General features: G+C 39.5%; 1 protein-coding gene across 2 annotated transcripts; it reads right to left on the minus strand.

Annotated features, from left to right (window-relative positions):
* On the minus strand, positions 1–16,963 carry cul3b (cullin 3b). Of its 2 annotated transcripts, none has more exons than XM_034115088.1 (16): positions 16,713–16,963; positions 14,779–14,976; positions 11,219–11,332; positions 9,859–10,019; positions 9,346–9,460; positions 8,902–9,130; positions 8,308–8,453; positions 5,917–6,093; positions 5,206–5,376; positions 4,757–4,864; positions 4,155–4,279; positions 3,242–3,338; positions 2,602–2,733; positions 2,186–2,372; positions 1,706–1,851; positions 1–1,566 (listed from the first exon to the last, which is right to left on the minus strand). In XM_034115088.1, exons 1-16 carry the CDS (start codon positions 16,773–16,775, stop codon positions 1,435–1,437), a joined length of 2,301 nt encoding a protein of 766 aa, XP_033970979.1. In that variant the 5' UTR covers positions 16,776–16,963; the 3' UTR covers positions 1–1,434. The 2 variants fall into 2 exon arrangements, with proteins under 2 accessions (XP_033970979.1, XP_033970978.1); XM_034115087.1 differs by having other exon boundaries at positions 2,602–2,736.
* Positions 16,964–17,084: the final 121 nt, after the last annotated feature.

The raw sequence follows: 17,084 nt of genomic DNA on the forward strand, positions 1-17,084 counted from the left end.
TTCGTGGTGCTTGGGTTGTTTATTAAAACGTTGTTTTCTTATTTATATCAGAGGGTAAATATTAGAAACACTGTTTAGTATAATACAATATGCATCAACGGCAAGAGGACCTGCAGCCTAGAGAAAGCCCAGAGAGTTGAATCCACTTTGTGTAAACACATTTTAAGTGAAAAAGAAAACTATTCACTAACTTCTTAAAATAATGTAGTAAACAATGTACTTGAAAAGGCCTACAAAGTTCCTCCAGTGGAGACTAAGCTAAGCTTTAATTATGGTCAAAGAGGCAAGTGCCTCATGTTATCCAAGGCCTTCGCATGAAAGACGTTAAAAAAAGAAAAAACCCATCCCGTAATGTTTTTAATCTACATTTAATATGATGAAAACAAGGCCCTGTACAATCCACCTTTGCAGTGAGTACAATAATTATTTTACAATTTGTACACATTAAACCATGGTGCTAGACTGGTTCCATCTGAGGAAAATGCAGTCGAGAATGAGAAAAAATAATCCTCTTTAAAAGCTGCACCACAAGGAACCATCCATTCAAACAGAGGAGATAATATTTTTGCCCGAACATACAGCAGGCCTGAAGTGAAAAATGTTCCATGAGAGACCACACACCGTTTATGGAGCTTTTACGTGTCGTATTCCCCTGGTTGATCCACTAGATAAAAGCATGCCGTGAAGCTACAGCTCTTGATCTCTAACCACTAGTACAGACCTGGCCAAAATATTGAAAATGGCATTAAATATTTCATTTATGTGAGGTGCACTCAATTCAAACCGGACATTAAAACAACCGCAAAAAAAAACGACATATTTTCAACATAAATGAAGCACTCTTCATGTTTTCTCCAGTACTCAAAATGTCTTTGACTGCTGTTGTAAACCAGGTCTGTACCAGGTAACACTTTGTCCTCTTCTTAAAAATTAAAATCCTCTGGGAGGAAGAAGGCCAAGAGTGTTGGTCGACCTGTACAGCCACCAATGTGCCACAAAAAACAAACGGAACACATTGACATCAACATTTAAAACAGGGGGGAGTGAATTCAAATGTTTTCTTGGTCTCCATGTAGCCGCATGTTTGCTTTAACATGTTTACGCTCGTTCCTCCACAGCACGTGGTTAATTGGCAAACAGGCTCGCCCGATTCTCTCCAAAGGCCACAAGGAACAAGATTTTGTACAAAACTAGATCCCTTCCTTTCAATTCTCTCAGTAGAAGAACTCTAATATTGCTAGAAAACTTCCCCATCTTTTGCATGATTTTTTTCTTTTTACACATTTTTATGGAAGAAAAGTTAAGCTTCCCAGTGTTTCCCAGAATCAATGATGAAAGCACTTCCAAGTTCATTCAAACGCATAGCAGTCCACAAAAAACAAGGCTCTCAGTTTCTCTCAACTGGATGCAAGCTTTCATTGAATTCATGTGTTTTTATGCTACGTAAGTGTACACTTTGCGGTCCTCTGGTGTTCGTGCCAAATATTCCCTCTCAATGAGTCCTTCAATGCGCTTCTTGATGACTACAGGGCTAGGGAGGAACCGCGCTCGCAACTGCTGCGTGACCTGTGGAGACACCAAAAACACAACATCAGTACATCATACTAAAACATGTACTCACTAGAATGCTCACTAAAAACAAAATACAATGCAAATGGGAAATGTGCTAATGTGGGAGCAAATGCAACAATTTTAGCTGACTGACCTCTGCTACTAGAACGTTGTGCTGCATCTTCTTTCTGGACTTCATGATGCGAACAATAGCAGCTTCGATCTCATGCTTCCTGTCATCGTCCACTTTCTGCCGCGTCTCCTTCCTCTCCGGGTCTGACTCCCCTTGCTTAGCAGCCACTAGGTGGAGCACAAGAGAGGAAAAAAGTAAGAACAAGAAGTGTGACTGAAAGTAAACATGTATTCAAAAATAAGTGCTTTAAATTATCTGAGTCAGTGTTTTTTCTACATTTACTACAGTGGACCTCACATTTCATTGTCTGCTTTATAACTTGAGGTAAATTGAGGTAAGACAGTGTGTTACTATGTAAACTTAGAATGTTGAGAGTAACTTAGCAACAGTTGTCTCTGAAGTTTTAGGCTGGTAAATAAATGACGCACTGTGTAGTAAAAGAAAAAAGTAATTTGTCTCTATTTTTTTTTACAACTCCTCCCACATCATGATTTTGTGTACCTGTCTGGATCTTGACACGGTGAAGTTTGGATGTGAACTGGTCGTTGACTGTAAACACGTGGCCGTTCTCGATCTCCTTGGACTTGGGCTCCTTGGTGAGCACTCTCTGAGTGGGCTTCCCGCAGGCTAGAGACTGCAGCGCTCGCACAAGCTCCCTCTCTGGGATGTCCGTCTCCTGCTGGATCTCCTACAGGGTGGAAAGATCAAATTTGGGAGCATGATAAAACACTAACCAAGACGTCACAGAAAAAAAGCTGAAAATGGTGTATTAGATGTGACATTTCCAGCTGAAACTGTCCACCCTAAATCAACAGGTTGATTGTCTTTCTCTGCGCAGCAAATCATTTTTTGTCAAACTATGGAAACCGTAACACAATGCTTCATTTTAGAGGGCAGTAACGGAATAAGTTGTGTACCTCAAACACAGACTTGTCTCTGTTGTTGAAGAGCATGAGGATTGTCATCTGGAAGGTGGAGACCTGCAGGATGTGCTTCCTGGTGTTGGAGCCTGTAACTTGGGCTCCGCCCACTCCAACCTCTGCGCCATCCTCCTTTTGGAAAAGTCGGGGAAAAAAGATCAAAAACTTAGGTGACGATTCAGAATTGCACAATAAATGATGCTTTAGAGAACTCAAATTCCTGAAAAATGTACATTCCCTTGTCGCTCAAGTAATGCAATCTTCGATCTACACCAGATAACATTTGAACTAAACAAATTGACTTCTACCTAAATCTACCAGTACCAATTACATGACATTTTCACATTCTCAGTCAAATTACATTTTTCTTGTTTCAAATTATTAACCGCATTTAGTTGCGCCCATTTCTCTTTGTGGTGTGTTATTTGCACCTGAGAAATAACTATTTTTTGTCTCTTGACAATTCTTGGCAAAGTAAGTTGCCTTGTTATTTTACATGTTTTATTCACATGACACTTGATTGGAACTTTTCTGTGTGTAAATCAATGCAACACGTAAAACGTTAAACTGTCAGGTTAACTGTTCTTCAGCACAATTGCAATATTTGAACTGCTGAACATTCAAACGGGATACAAACCTTCTTGATGGCACCGTAGAAGGTGGCGTTTAGATCTGCAGAGCCCATGTGGTGCTGGAGTGTGAGTTGTCTGCCGCTGTGCTTACCAAGATAAAACCTACAAGCAGAGGGGGGGGGGTCAATCAAGGTCAACATCTAAACATAGTTAACGTACCAAAATCAATCCAACTGAAGTGATAGGGTTTTCTGTACCAGGCCCCGTGATGGGCATCATGGTGGACCACAGTCCCGACCCAACACATAGAAACAGTTCCATCCGAACCCATGACTAATTTTGGTATATAAACTGATCCAATCAAATCAATCGTCTACCATGCATTTATGGTCGCTAGAGAGAACAGAAGCGTGTGAGAGCTGTGAGATAAGAGATGCCAGCATGATTCGGCTGACCCGGCTACTTCCTGCCTACAGACTGTGTTGGAGAATGTTTTCTTGATCTAAAAAAGTAGAAAAACTCACCATGTTGGGATTTACTCACGGCAGTAAGTTACCTTTCTCTTCTATAAACATTATTAAAACTAAGAACAGTTCCATGTTGTTCACTAATGAGCAATGTAAGTTCATTGTGTTTGGATGAAATGTATTTGTGTTGAGGTTAAAACCTTTGCTTGGAGGAAATGCAAGTAACCTGACCTCAGGGTTATTCAATTTAACTTTAAAGAGAAGAAGATCATGATAATAAAGCATAGCATCTTCCATAATATATATATATATATTTTTTTAAATAAACAAGCTTATATCATTAAGAAACTAGAATAAACCAATATAGGTTGTTGGTGGTGAGATTCCAATTGTTACAAAATATAAAGTGGCTCAGTAAGATTCTTCCTTTTGGATCACACATTTCCAAATCACCTGTTCTGAAAACTTCATATCTACAATATAATACATTCAAAGTGTAACACCGTCTTACCTTCTGAAGACTTCAAATGCATGTCTCGGTGAAGGGGGGATGTTGCACTTGGGTGTTGCTGATTGTGTTGGCCAGTATCCCGTGGTCAGGACTCTTACAGTGAGGTCGACCCCTCCGAGTGACACCTGCAGGTAGAAAAAACCCAGGACGCTCAAAAAGGTTTCAGTCTTTTCCGATGGAATGACACAGATTTGAAATGGTGCAATTATAAAACATAAAAAAGACATAACTTCGTTATTAGAGAAAATATAATAATTTCAGGCTATTATCACATGTGCTTTTGACTCTGAAACAGATCAGTTACACAAAAATAAATACTGTATTATCTAAAGTTCAATAATTTAAATTTCTCACTTAACTCACACTAGCTCCCACAAAATACAATGACACTCAGACACGAGGATCATAAAGCCATGTGACAGCACAATCCTGAAATTAGCACCATGTATTCCCAGGATATGGATAGTGAAGTGCATAATTGGTGTTATGTAACTGAGGAACGCAGCAGTGTTCAGCCACTTAAGCAGCCGTGCACTGATTACAGATAGCAAATGGGCTCATTATTTTGACAGAGTGAGTTGTGGCGTGCAGTGTCTCCTCACCCCGGTTGTCAGTAGATGTTGTCTGAACTCATCCATGGTGGTGTTGGAGATGCTCATATCCCGGAACATTCCCTCCAGCTTAGAAGTGAACTGACAGCCGCACTCGGTCTGAGCGATGAGGAAGAAAAGGAAGATTAGTTCATCAAAAGCTGTTTAAGGTAAATCAACACTCACATGGTGGCCATCAAATCTTTGTTAAAGAGGGTACAGCCCATTTGCTGCATGCTTCCTCTCTAGAAACTTCTTTTGTAGTGTACATATACATTGGAAAAAGATCATTTTAGTGTCAGGTGACTCCCAGGAAATGTAACTGAAAACAACGTATTGTATTAAATCATTGGAGCTGGATAACTGGTTCTCATCGTTGGATGAAGTCTGAAGGTTTTTTATCCAACAACATGTATTTTACTCTACAGAACATAACATGTTTATATCACACTCCCGCTCACCTTGAGCTTTGAGATCATGTTCTTCTCCGAGTCGTCAGAGACGCTCTTGTTGGTGAGCAGCCTGCGGGCGAGGTGCTGCTTGTAGTACCTCTCAAACACGTCCTTCTCCTGCATGAAGCGGAACAGCACCATGGCCTTGTCCAGTATGGACTCTACCTCCTGCTCTGTCAGCTGGGCAGAAAACAAAAACACATAGGAGGGTCATAAACAGAGTCAATATGTGGATAAACCCCCCGGACTAAGTTGCTTTTGATACTCAGCAAGCTATTATATATTACAAATGATTAGGAAATGACTTCCCTATATAAAATACATTTAATAAGCTACAGCATTGCTTGTTTGGCATTAAATCAAAACAGTATTATGTTATGATATTGTGATATTATGTATAACGATACTGTGACAATATTGTATGGTTGACTAGTATTTTGATAAATATTCATCGGTATTGTGAAATAAATGACTAAGTGGGTAAATGGAAATAATAGAACTGCTATAATATTCTGGTACCAACAACATCACTTTAAAACCAAAAAAAGAAACGCGATATTAGGATATCCATATTCTAAGATGATGCCTAGTCTCATATCAACGATATTATACAGAAATATTGCCCAGCCCGAGCAGTCTGGTGGCAAATCTTGAATATGCAGGCCAATAACATCTGTGTTTTCTCATGAAATAAGGATATGTATCAGTTAAAGGGCTCACCCCTTTTACTCCTTTCTTCAGTTTGTCATCAATGAAGAGTGAGAGGTACTCAGGCGAGCGAGAGTTCAGGTTAAGGAAGTACTCAAAGTCGCCTGCGATGGTTTGTTTGAAGAGCCGGTCATTATTGAAGGACTCCACGAGGAAGCGGTCGAAGCGTGACTTCAGGTCCAGCAAACCCTGAAGGAAAGAAGAAGGGATGATTAGGGATAAAACAGCAGCAGATTGTATTAGCAGTCGCTTAACCCTTAGATGCATAAGTGGGTCTTTTTGGACCCGGTGAGGTAGTTTTCTTAGAGTATCTTTGTAATGACATTTTTTCATTATCATTTCATATTCCAGCTATTCCTCAAAAAACATGTTTTGGATATCATGCCATTCAAATTTTAAATTTAAATTTTAAGAAATTGTAGTTTTTGTATCACTACCCCAAGCTTCCATAAGTGGGTCAAAAATGCATGCATTTTCTTTTTTTTTCAAAATGTAAAAAACATGTCTAAAATTATAAATAGTGAAAAATTAAATATAAAATATTTCTAGTGTGAACCAAAATATAATACTAAATATTATACAAGTGATTTTTCTTAAGCAAAATGACAAAAATGGCATAAAAACACATATTATTCTAATACGGGTCCTTTTTGACCCACTTATGGAAGAGTGTAGGGTCCAGTCACTCGTGCATCTAAGGGTTAACCTGTTAAGCTCTGAGCCTGTTTTTTAGGTCTCAGACTCGAAAATGCCATTCCCAGAACAAATGACCATATCTTCCCTTCTAAAAGGGTTAAATTAATAATCTTTTTTCTCAAAGTAATGATAAACCTGTGAGTTGGATGTAGAAAAGTCAGAATCAATATAGATGTTTTTTATTTTAAAGAAAATTCAGATTTTACATAGTAAAAAACTGTAAATTATAGTGTCCGTCCAAAAATTCTTTTTTACTTATAGTGAAAACTACCCTTGGATGATGGGTTAGTAGACTAAAAGCTTTAGGAATCCAAAGTAGAACATATAATAAGTACCCTGTATCAAGATTGATGCAAAACAAGTGACATTTGACCTTTTTAGAGAGGTTTAGCCAAAACCACTCCACCTCTGAGGTGATTTGGGTGGAAATGTTTTTTTTTCCATATCTCTGGCCCCCCTTGGTCGATTTTGATGGTTGACACCTCTTTCTGACCGTTAGAGCCAATAGAATCGAAGGGGGAGGCCCCCACACACACTCATTGTGAAAACAAACGGTGGGGGCTTCCCGCATGCAGGTTTGCACCAGAGTGAAGCGATCTCTCACTCTGACATCTGGAAACGAAAAAGCAGTTTTATTGCTTATGGATTATCAGAAATCATTTCAAAGAGGACACAGACACATTGGATGAACCTATGGATTAACTGCAGCATAGTTTTTTATTGTTTTAATGCCATTGAAGACCAGTTTTGACCAAGGTAAGCCATGTTAGCGTTTGTAGCTACCTAGCGCCACATGTTTTGATGTACGTTTTCGTTTATAGCGTCGCAAATGTTTATCACTGAGTGTTGAGGTGGGCACCCCCAGATTCTGTGTCTCCAGGAGATGCTAATCGATGGGTTGGCTGTGCATCTAGGATAAGTAATAAGGGAGTTATGAGTGAGTTTAGGTGCAGTGATAGGTTACATTTTTTCGCTCGTGGCTAATTCAGAGGCTGAGTGTTAGCATTGTGGTTTTTTTTTTGAAAAAAATATATTAAAAAGATCAGTTAGCTGAGTTTCTTCCCGTTACATGGATATAAAACATTCATAGTTTATTAAATATTAAGATTCCTTAGACGTTGTTTCCTGCAAATGACGCGTTTATCCGCCCGGTACCGGGGGGGGCGGTGCGTAACAGGTTAACACAGCAATTATATCTCCAACAGTAGCTATGGCAGAGGATCCCCGGTATAACCAACACAGAGTCAGGCTGTGTCGGTGAGATGAGAGTAAAAACAGGAACGTAGGAGTGGAACTAAAAAAAAACACAGAGGCAGTTTCACACAGGAGCTTCAAAAGCTCTGAAAGATGAACGAAACCTTAAAATAAAAACCGCCTCCCTCTCTATAGCGGCCTGAATGACCTCACATGTTACTCAATAAAGTGCAATGACATGTGGTTGAGGGCAGAGACCATCATGGCTTGTGGCCACATACGCAAAGGGTCACAGCATTTATCCTCTGCCGGGAGGCTAGGGAAGTACATTATGGTCGAGGCTTGGCACGGAACAGTGTGCTAAAGCGTGCAGAGCCGCTGGAAATGACTCCATGATGTCTAACTAGGTTAGATCTTTCTCATTAGTTTTCTCTTAATTAAAAATGTTAAAACATGTGCCTGCAGATTCACACGACTGAGCACTAACATCCCTGCAGTGTGGTGATGCCTTACCTGGATGTAGTCTACGGGGTTCTTTCCCTCTCCCTCCTCTGACACGAGAGCCTTTCCTTGCTCCCGCAGGTACGAGCTCATACACTCACACATGGTCTTCAGCCCATTGGGGACCCGGCTGAACAGCTTGTACATGCACGCCAAATCTGTGGTGGATATGCACAAATGAACACACAAGCACACATGTTAGAAATCCATTCCTACCAACTGGAAAGAGCTGAGAAGGAGGCATATTCGTGCAGAGTGAATTAGAATACCTCTGAGAGTACTGACAAAATATTATCTAAAAAAGGCATCACTGAAGCTAGAGCACTTCACTTCCAGTTTCCTCTGAATTTGATCATTAAAATTACATTTATCATATCTTATCAAATCTGACATGAGCAAAGAGACATTGCAACTTAATTTCTGATCTAGTGAATTATATCTATATCTCTTACACCAACATCTTATCAAAGAGCATTGCGTTTCCGTTCTTTGAGTGACACATAAAATAAATAATGCGTAATTAACTACATTTGAAATGAAATAAATGACTAACCACAAATGCTTAACACATGAAGCTTGAGCACAACAGGGCAGCTGCTCTCTTACCGTCGGTCTTGCCGTTTTTGAGCATGTGCACCAGGCCAGAGTTCTCCATCTCTACGATTGTCTTCATGTGTTTGGAGATGAGCTCCCGCTCCACCACCTTGACAATGGGCTCTTCCGTGGATTTATCCAGGCAGTGCATCACCCGCTCAATCTCCTCATTGATTCTGGCTTCCACCTTCTTAATGTACACACTGGCACTGTTTTCTGCCAGGAACTTTTGGCTCTCCATCTAAACAATAACAACAAACACTTCATAGCTTTAGAAACACAGACATTTCTCTCAAACTTTTTTGCACTGCTTCACAATTGAAGCTATTTGTCATTCAGTAAATACTGTAAGGATGTTTTGAGAATCATCTGTATTTTCACCGTTTGGATAATTGGCATCATCCAAATAAAAAGATAAACAATGAACAGTCAGGGGAATGACGTTGGCCCACAAACCTGGAAGAATTCTGCAGACATTTCTAAAAACGGTGCCTCAAAGTCTTCTTCATAAACAGATCTCCCCTCGAGGCCGAGGATCATTAACATTTGGCAGGCGTTTCTAATGGCCCCCCTGGGGAAGAGGAGACACAGAGAGAGTGTTGAAGGCACAATCAGAAAAAGGAGAAGACAAACAAACACACATTCTGAAAGCTCATTTCACACTAATTATGGCTGTCAACCAACTTTTGATCATCTGCTTCATTAAAACACACACAGAGATACCCACAGCAGCACATCAGGCTCAGAACATGTCTTATATAGCTAGGGGCTTTTCCTATGAACATCACAGTATCCTACAGCTGTTTCATTGTATACCCTTTGATGAATCAGCAACTTCCCAAATTAAATAAGAAGGATGTGGGTTACATCTTCATCCCACTTTATAAACAACTGAAATCAAATAAGTTGTCAAGCAATCAATCCAGTGAGTGTGTGTGTGTGTGTGTGTGTGTGTGTGTGTTTGAATACCTGTCCACCACCTCCCCTTTCCTCTCACGTGCGATCATGTCCAGCAGCGTCTGTCGGAGGTGGTCTCTGATGCAGCCATACCGGACCACCTGATCCCTAAAGATGATAAGACCCAGGTTGTAGACGTTCTCTACATTGTTCTGCTGTACGTACACCCGATCCTGAGAGACAAACACACAGAGAGGAAATGTAATGGAAGACACCCAAAAGGCATTAAGGAAGCATTGAGATATAATCCCTCAAACCAAGTGATATGCACACTCAGGGCACGGGTACACGCAGAGAATGAACACAAAAAGAAAGAGTTGATTGACAGCGGTTACATTACCTTCAAAACTATCCCCAACCGTGCACGTTATAGCTGCGCTTTGGTATAGCACAACACCTCTGAGAGCGCTCCGCGGTTATACAGGTTTACATTTCTGAATAGTGTCAATCAAATATGAATCTGCATGCCTTGATACTATCATTCATTATAAAGCCTTCTGTATCGATTGGTGTCACGCTCAATAAGAAACTATTTTCACATTTGTCCGGTAAATTGCAATCTTATCGATCACATTGACCAGCACGATTATTTTCTAAAGGAAATGCTGCTTTTAGGTGGTTCATTGTTTTGATCTTTTACCCTTTAAAGTGTGTATGAGCTTAAAGGTTGTGATCAGCTGCTCATGTGCAGCATGTTTGTGTGGTTCAGTGAATTGCAGTCTTACTTGAGCCTTAATATTTCTCACTTAGGTATTGACAGAACAAATGGAATAATATCTAAAGCAGACCTGATGTTATTCATTCTTGAGTGACAGTTCATCTAGAATGACACACTATTTTTAATTACATACATGCTTCTGTGTTTATATAATTGCAAATATGGCACAGTCTGTGTTGTTTTCGCACAATTTCCAATCGCACTACACATACTTCAGTCCTGCATAGACCTGTAGTCTGAAGGGGAGGCAGGCGTCTTCAGACTACAGGTTAGTCATGTCTTAGTTACCGCGTGTCAATTTGTCATGGACGCTGAATCCATTAGATCAATGTTACAGTTGTTGATACAATGACAAACATCCTTTGTTACTGTGGTAATCACAGTAGTTACAACCAATACTTTATATTATATTTTAAATAAACACATAGTGTTACATGAATGTTGTTACTTCTTCAAATGTGCATGTTTACCTGAAGCTGCACCACTGTGATATTCTCTCTTAAGTGAGAGCACACGTGAATGAAAAGCACCTCAAGTGTCACTGAAGCTTTTCCAAAAATAATGACCAATTACACAGTTATATTATTTACATTATGTGTTGTTCTCCTCAGTGATGTGTGCTGTTATTAAGCTGTGTCCGTGTCAGCTACTCACCATATACATCAGGATGTCTCTGATCATCACCATCGCTGTTTGATGGTCATTCCAGGCCTGATTTAAGGTTTGAAGGAAGTTATTGTTTAGGGCGTTGAGGACATCTTCTCGTACCTTCAGGGAGACAAACACACATGCATGAGGCGGGCATACTACAACAAGTGCTGTACTGTAAGAGACGAAAACACCGCCTGACCAAGGACAGGAAATTCCAAAGCTTGTTTGAGAGTGGGAAGCTGACACATTTCTAAGTGTGATTCCTTGTTAATGCAGCCTTGTAGTGTGACTCCTCTTAGACACTTCATTATACATTATTTCTACTAGTAAGGAAAAGCAGCTTGATGATAATCACACTGCAGTGTGACTCAGCATTGTACACGTCTCTGTAGAGTACGTTTCTTAAGGGCACACCGCCCTCCTCTTTTTCTTCTTCTAGACCGAGATGATGAAGTATCCCCTCTGCTCTCACAAACACACAAGATCAAACCTCACACGCTAACAAATGTTTGCTCATAATGGATTATTCACAGCAAGATCAAACGTTGAGGTGTAAGATCGAAGTAAATGCATAAATCTGAATTTTAATGAAAGTCTTATTAGGTGTTACTTATAATGAAAAGGTTACTATTGATTTTTGGTTCTGTAAGGATAAAGGTTTCAATTATTGCCAATTTCTAATGATGCTGGTCAAAATACAAATACATCTTTTGTTTAAAGAATGCTATATGTATACACAATTCACATCAGCCCAGAGTCTGCACAGCTGTTATAATTGACAACACTTACGGACATATTTCTATTATCATCTGTACATAGCATATGGGCAAAGTGCTGTAACAGTCCATCCACAGGCTTCTAGAAATAACATATTATCGAGAGAAAACTGTGCATACGGTTGTTGCCATGTTTTGATGTAACGGAGGGAACACAGAGATCACATGATCCATATTATGCAGGACGTTTTGTAGAACCAAAGGCACTTGACAGTTTGGCCGTTGATGAGCCGCAGTAGACTGATTTTAAGTTCCTCTTTAGATGAACTATTGTACGAGTCACCTCTTTTATGTTGGCTTCAAAATACAGCTGCTGTTCTGACCGCATGCTCATTGTTCAGCAACAAATTGAACCGAGAGTTTAAAACCCAGTGTCCTAGTGCCAGTGTTTAAAGACATGTTTTTTTCTCCAAATACTTATGTAAATTTCTCTTAATTCCAGCAACCATACCGCCTTAATAATGTTTTTCAAACCCAGAAGTAGAGTTACTGTTGCATAGAAATAAATCATTTTACAATTTCCAACAAGTTGCTTCTTGAAAGTGACATCTGGATCATTATTAGAAAATAAAAAAACACTCAGGTGTCGGCTCTCTTCTTTGAACTGCTGTTTGTTGACATTTTCTGACTGCTAATTTACTTAGGCTGCCAAGTTAAGAATGTCTATTTAATTGGGCTCTAAAACCATCTGGCAGCTATTTAACAGCTCAGTGCTGAAATATTGCTCGCTGGTATCTGCGCGCTGAAAGCTGCACAGAAGCCAAAGTTAAAATGGTAATATTTATATGTAACAAAAACAAGTTACAGCTTGGGGAAACTTGTCTCCCACTTCTCAGCAGAAAATTGAAATATCATAGTTTCAACAGGATCAACATTGCATTGCCGTCTCTCGTGCGAATCTGCCAATGTGGAGGGGGGGGACGAGGAGAAAACGGGACTGTATCCTGGAGAATAACTGCCACCCTCTTCATGCAGAGCTAGTGAAGATGAGGAGCATGTTCAGCCACAGACTCATCCCTCCTCACGCTGCACAGTATACGGGCACTCTTTTGTGCCTGAAGCCATCAGGCTGCACAATAAGGCTTTAACCTTTCGTAAAAACTCATGCCTACCTTACGTTAAAATTTCACCAATTTTCACTATATAATTGGTAGGTGTATATATGAAACACACCCAATAATTATACATATCTGTATATATATATAAAAAACTTTCATTTTAACTTATACTGTCACTTTTATTTACAAATTATTCTCAAAATGTTGTAGCATTTCTTTATTTAAATTATTATTGTGTGAATTTGTATCTGTCCTATCTGGTGTTTCAACTTTGTTGCTGTTGTTGCCAAGACACCAGAATTTCCCTACGGGGATTAATAAAGGTTTATCTTAAATGTTGTCGTTTTTAAAATATAAAACAGCCATTGAAAGACATGTTGCACTTGTGAAACACAAAGCAAAACCTGTTTTATGAAAGACTTCCAGACCGACGAAAAGCCACGTGAAGCTGAAAATCTAGAACTAAATTGACCCTACAAACAAATCTGGGCACTAATTTGCATGTCACGGAAATGGGGAATGTGTCTTAAGGAGGTCTGAGTGATCCTTCAAGAGTTTTACAAGACAAAAGTAAAAACCACATGAAATTGCATTCACTTCATTTGACTCTCAAAAGGCCGCTTATGAATGCAAAGAGCTCAAGTTTCCTGGTATAACCTTTGTTTTGCAAAAGGGCCACACAGCCTAAGCCTTATGAATCTAAATATGAAGCTTATGAAAGATTCAGTTTAGCACCAAGAAGGCTACTGAAAGAGGCCGTCCATCTTAAATCCGGCTTCAAAATTCAATTAAAACTAACATATATGTTAATTTACCTGTTACTAAAGTAGCTATCCACATGAATACATTTCCTTGGTACCTCAAACTGTTCTACTATGATTTTACAATTTTCTAATCCAGATCTAGTTTTAGATTGACATACGAGTATCATTAAGACAAGTATATAATGATAATCTAATACACACTTGAGTGGAATAGTCATATCACTTAAATACAAGGCATAATTCAAATTTAACTAATTTTGCGATTAATGTGTAATTACTTGACTTTAAGAATCTCGCAAATTAACAATAGATGCACCTCTTAGTATTATAATTTCCTTTGAAAAGTAGAGAACAACATTTTCTTGCTGAAGTTCTTCTGATTTCAAGGTCCCCTATTATACTGTTGTTCATCAATATATTATAGGTCTCAGATATATACAAAACATGTCTCTGAAGTGTTTGGCTCCAAATACCAAACAGATCATTGTAGCATCCCATAATCCCCTCTGTTTCAAAAGAGCTGATTCTCTGTCTGTTACTTTAGATGAAAATAAGGAGCCACTCCCCACGCCCCTCTGCGAGATATTTGGTTAAAAATAACACAATGGTGCTCTAGGAGGAGATTCAGGTGATAAGGTGAGGGGTGTTACTTTGGTTGGTGATTGGCTAATGGTTACACAAGCCAAAACATCGCTATAAAGTGGCCAAAATCTGATCAGCTCATTTTCAGACAGGTTTTTATATAAATGGATCAGGACAAAAAGTGAGAGAATCTTTTTTTCATGAAACTTTCAGAATCTCTTTACACATGTTTATGTATAAAAGACATGAAAAAGTGGATTTTGCACAATAGGTGACCTTTAAGAGCATTAAAGGAATTCATAATGGGTTTACAACATGAGGAATTATTTGTCTGTGTAATCCAAAAATATTAAATATAACCGTGCAATCTGTGTTATTCTTACTTTGTTGATAAGGTGTTCGGTGACGACCTCTCGCAGACCAGTGTACAGCTTCTCTCCGTGCTTGTGTAGCACCATTGTGTAGGCGTTCCTGTACAGTTCCTCAAAGCTCAGGCCGCTGTTATTTTTCCTCTGAATCTCCTGGATGGCATTCTTCAGAAGGTCCCAGATATTGTTGACGTACTTCTCATCCATCGTCATCTACAAAAGATAGACAGTAATGGGTTGAATAAAATGACAATCACTTATGATTATTATTATGACTAACAACACTTGGATCCTGAATAAAGCCTCTGTGTAGAACAGATTATAGCGAACAAGTTTACTAAGCCTGAAGGACAGGTCAATGAGGAGAGTAAAGCTAGCTTTCATCAAAACGGTCCCAACATGACAGCTCCAAGGACTGCCGTTAACATGACAGCTCTCACCTTCAATTCATCAAAAGGAGATAATAGCTGTCTTTTACATAAACTCGCATAGCAAAAGGGGGGAATTATACCTCTATTTTGAAGTCAAGTCTTTAAAGTTGATACCTTTTTTTCAAACTATAAGTGACAAACCCAGGAGGAGGAATCTTTGTCAGATCAACATATTTGACTAGGACGATAAGAGTAATAATATGAAGAATTGTTAAATGGATTATCTATACACTATGAGAAGGGTCGTTCATTTTATAGGTCAGTCAGTAAGTATTAAAAATATAAGGAACAGTTATGTAAATCATATGAATTTGCATATTTATGCGATGACTCAACCAGAGTTGCATTTCTGTATTCCCCAGTACTTTTCAAAGGGGATTTAAAACTAGTAGTTGCTGGTTAATTAGAAATTTAGGAGGAGGTGATTTTTTTAATTGCCAGTCACTATAAGAGTGTGTAAAAAACATGTGGTTCTGCACAGTACAACAGTTGTTTTCCATTATAATTACATGATAGCTTCACACTTTTTGGGGGCATCCCTATAGCTAGTTGGTCTACCACAGCTAGTGAGGAGGGACAGTGTGTGTTCCTCAGCAGACAAGCCCAAACATACACATATCAAGATGCTGCTCAACCAGTAGGTCAGTCAGGACCGGGCCCCATTCAACAGGCTCACATGGGTCCAAATATTCCTGTCTAATTACATAAATAACTATGTGGTCACTGTCACACAAACTGAAATAACTCAATCACTAATAGATGAGTACTACAACCAGCATTTGGTTGATGTATGTCTCACACAGCCCACTCAGACAGACTTGATTTTCAATTTCAGCTAAATGAGGTCAGTTCATAAATGAGGTATATCAGTGACTTGCAGACAAAGGAAGTGCCAGGTGGACGAGGAAAATAATCCTTAATCACAAATGTAACAGTTGAATAATAACAGTAACAAGGTTTACAACTGGCATTAATATACACATTAATGCAACCCCAGAACTAGCGTTGGGTTAACTGATGCAGGTTGTTCTAGCGTCCTGCTACAACTGTAGTACCGTTGCTGCTTGTTTCTTGTACACAGTTGGTAATCTAGATGGCCCTTCACTGCACAAAAGACATTCAAATGTAAAGCTCGAACATAACGACGTCATGCATTTTATAGAGGAAGCCAAAACAATCAAAACAACAAGTGTCAAGAGTCAGGGCTAACGTTAGCATCGGCTATGTCGACAGAACCAATCTGCTAGCTAACGTTTGGGGAGTTAGGAAGGCAGTTAAACCTTAAAATACAATGAAAGTAATTGATTAAACTAAATATTAACACGGAGTAACCACCTAACTAAACAAACAAGAGTTGGGGAGAATTGACGATTTGTCGTCGGCACTTTGTTTACAGAAAGCAAGTCATAACTGCTGCTCAGCTGGTTAGCCTGTTAGCATTTAGCCGGCAGCCCAGACCACGGTGATCGAGTCAGCCCCTGGCGGGCGGGCAGAGCACCTACTGCGGGGAACACTTACAGGAAAGGCCCGTATCCTCATTTTGGTGTCCTTCTTGGTGCCGCCTTTGCTGAGATTGGACATGGTTGCCTCGTCCGTGGGCTCTGTATTCACATGAAAATATTCTCCAGGGAGGGACAGGGGTGACTACTGGTTTATGGAGAAGCCAACGAGCTTTCACTCGACCTCGTAGCTCCGCGTCCCGGGCACCGCAAGTTTATTGTTGACAGCCAAACGCCAAATCCGATAGTTGTTCACACAGCAATGGCGGACTACCTGCAGTTCTCATTGCGCAGAGCTCACGTACTCAAAGTCACGCGAGAAAGTAATCATTTGGGTTCTCAACTTTACTTGCACCTGTATTTTAAATATATTGTAACTGTAACAATAGAA

Source organism: Trematomus bernacchii, unplaced genomic scaffold, assembly GCF_902827165.1.
Source record: "Trematomus bernacchii unplaced genomic scaffold, fTreBer1.1, whole genome shotgun sequence".
In the NCBI taxonomy this organism is placed as follows: Eukaryota; Metazoa; Chordata; class Actinopteri; order Perciformes; family Nototheniidae; genus Trematomus; species Trematomus bernacchii.

Excerpts from the sequence above, each read along its gene's own strand:
- cul3b (XM_034115087.1), bottom strand. The coding sequence starts at position 16,775 with ATGTCCAATCTCAGCAAAGGCGGCACCAAGAAGGACACCAAAATGAGG. Across the intron at positions 11,333-14,778 it reads CCGAACACCTTATCAACAAA|GTACGAGAAGATGTCCTCAA; the intron begins GTAAGAATAACA and ends GTCTCCCTGAAG. Across the intron at positions 6,094-8,307 it reads ACCCCGTAGACTACATCCAG|GGTTTGCTGGACCTGAAGTC; the intron begins GTAAGGCATCAC and ends TCTTTCCTTCAG.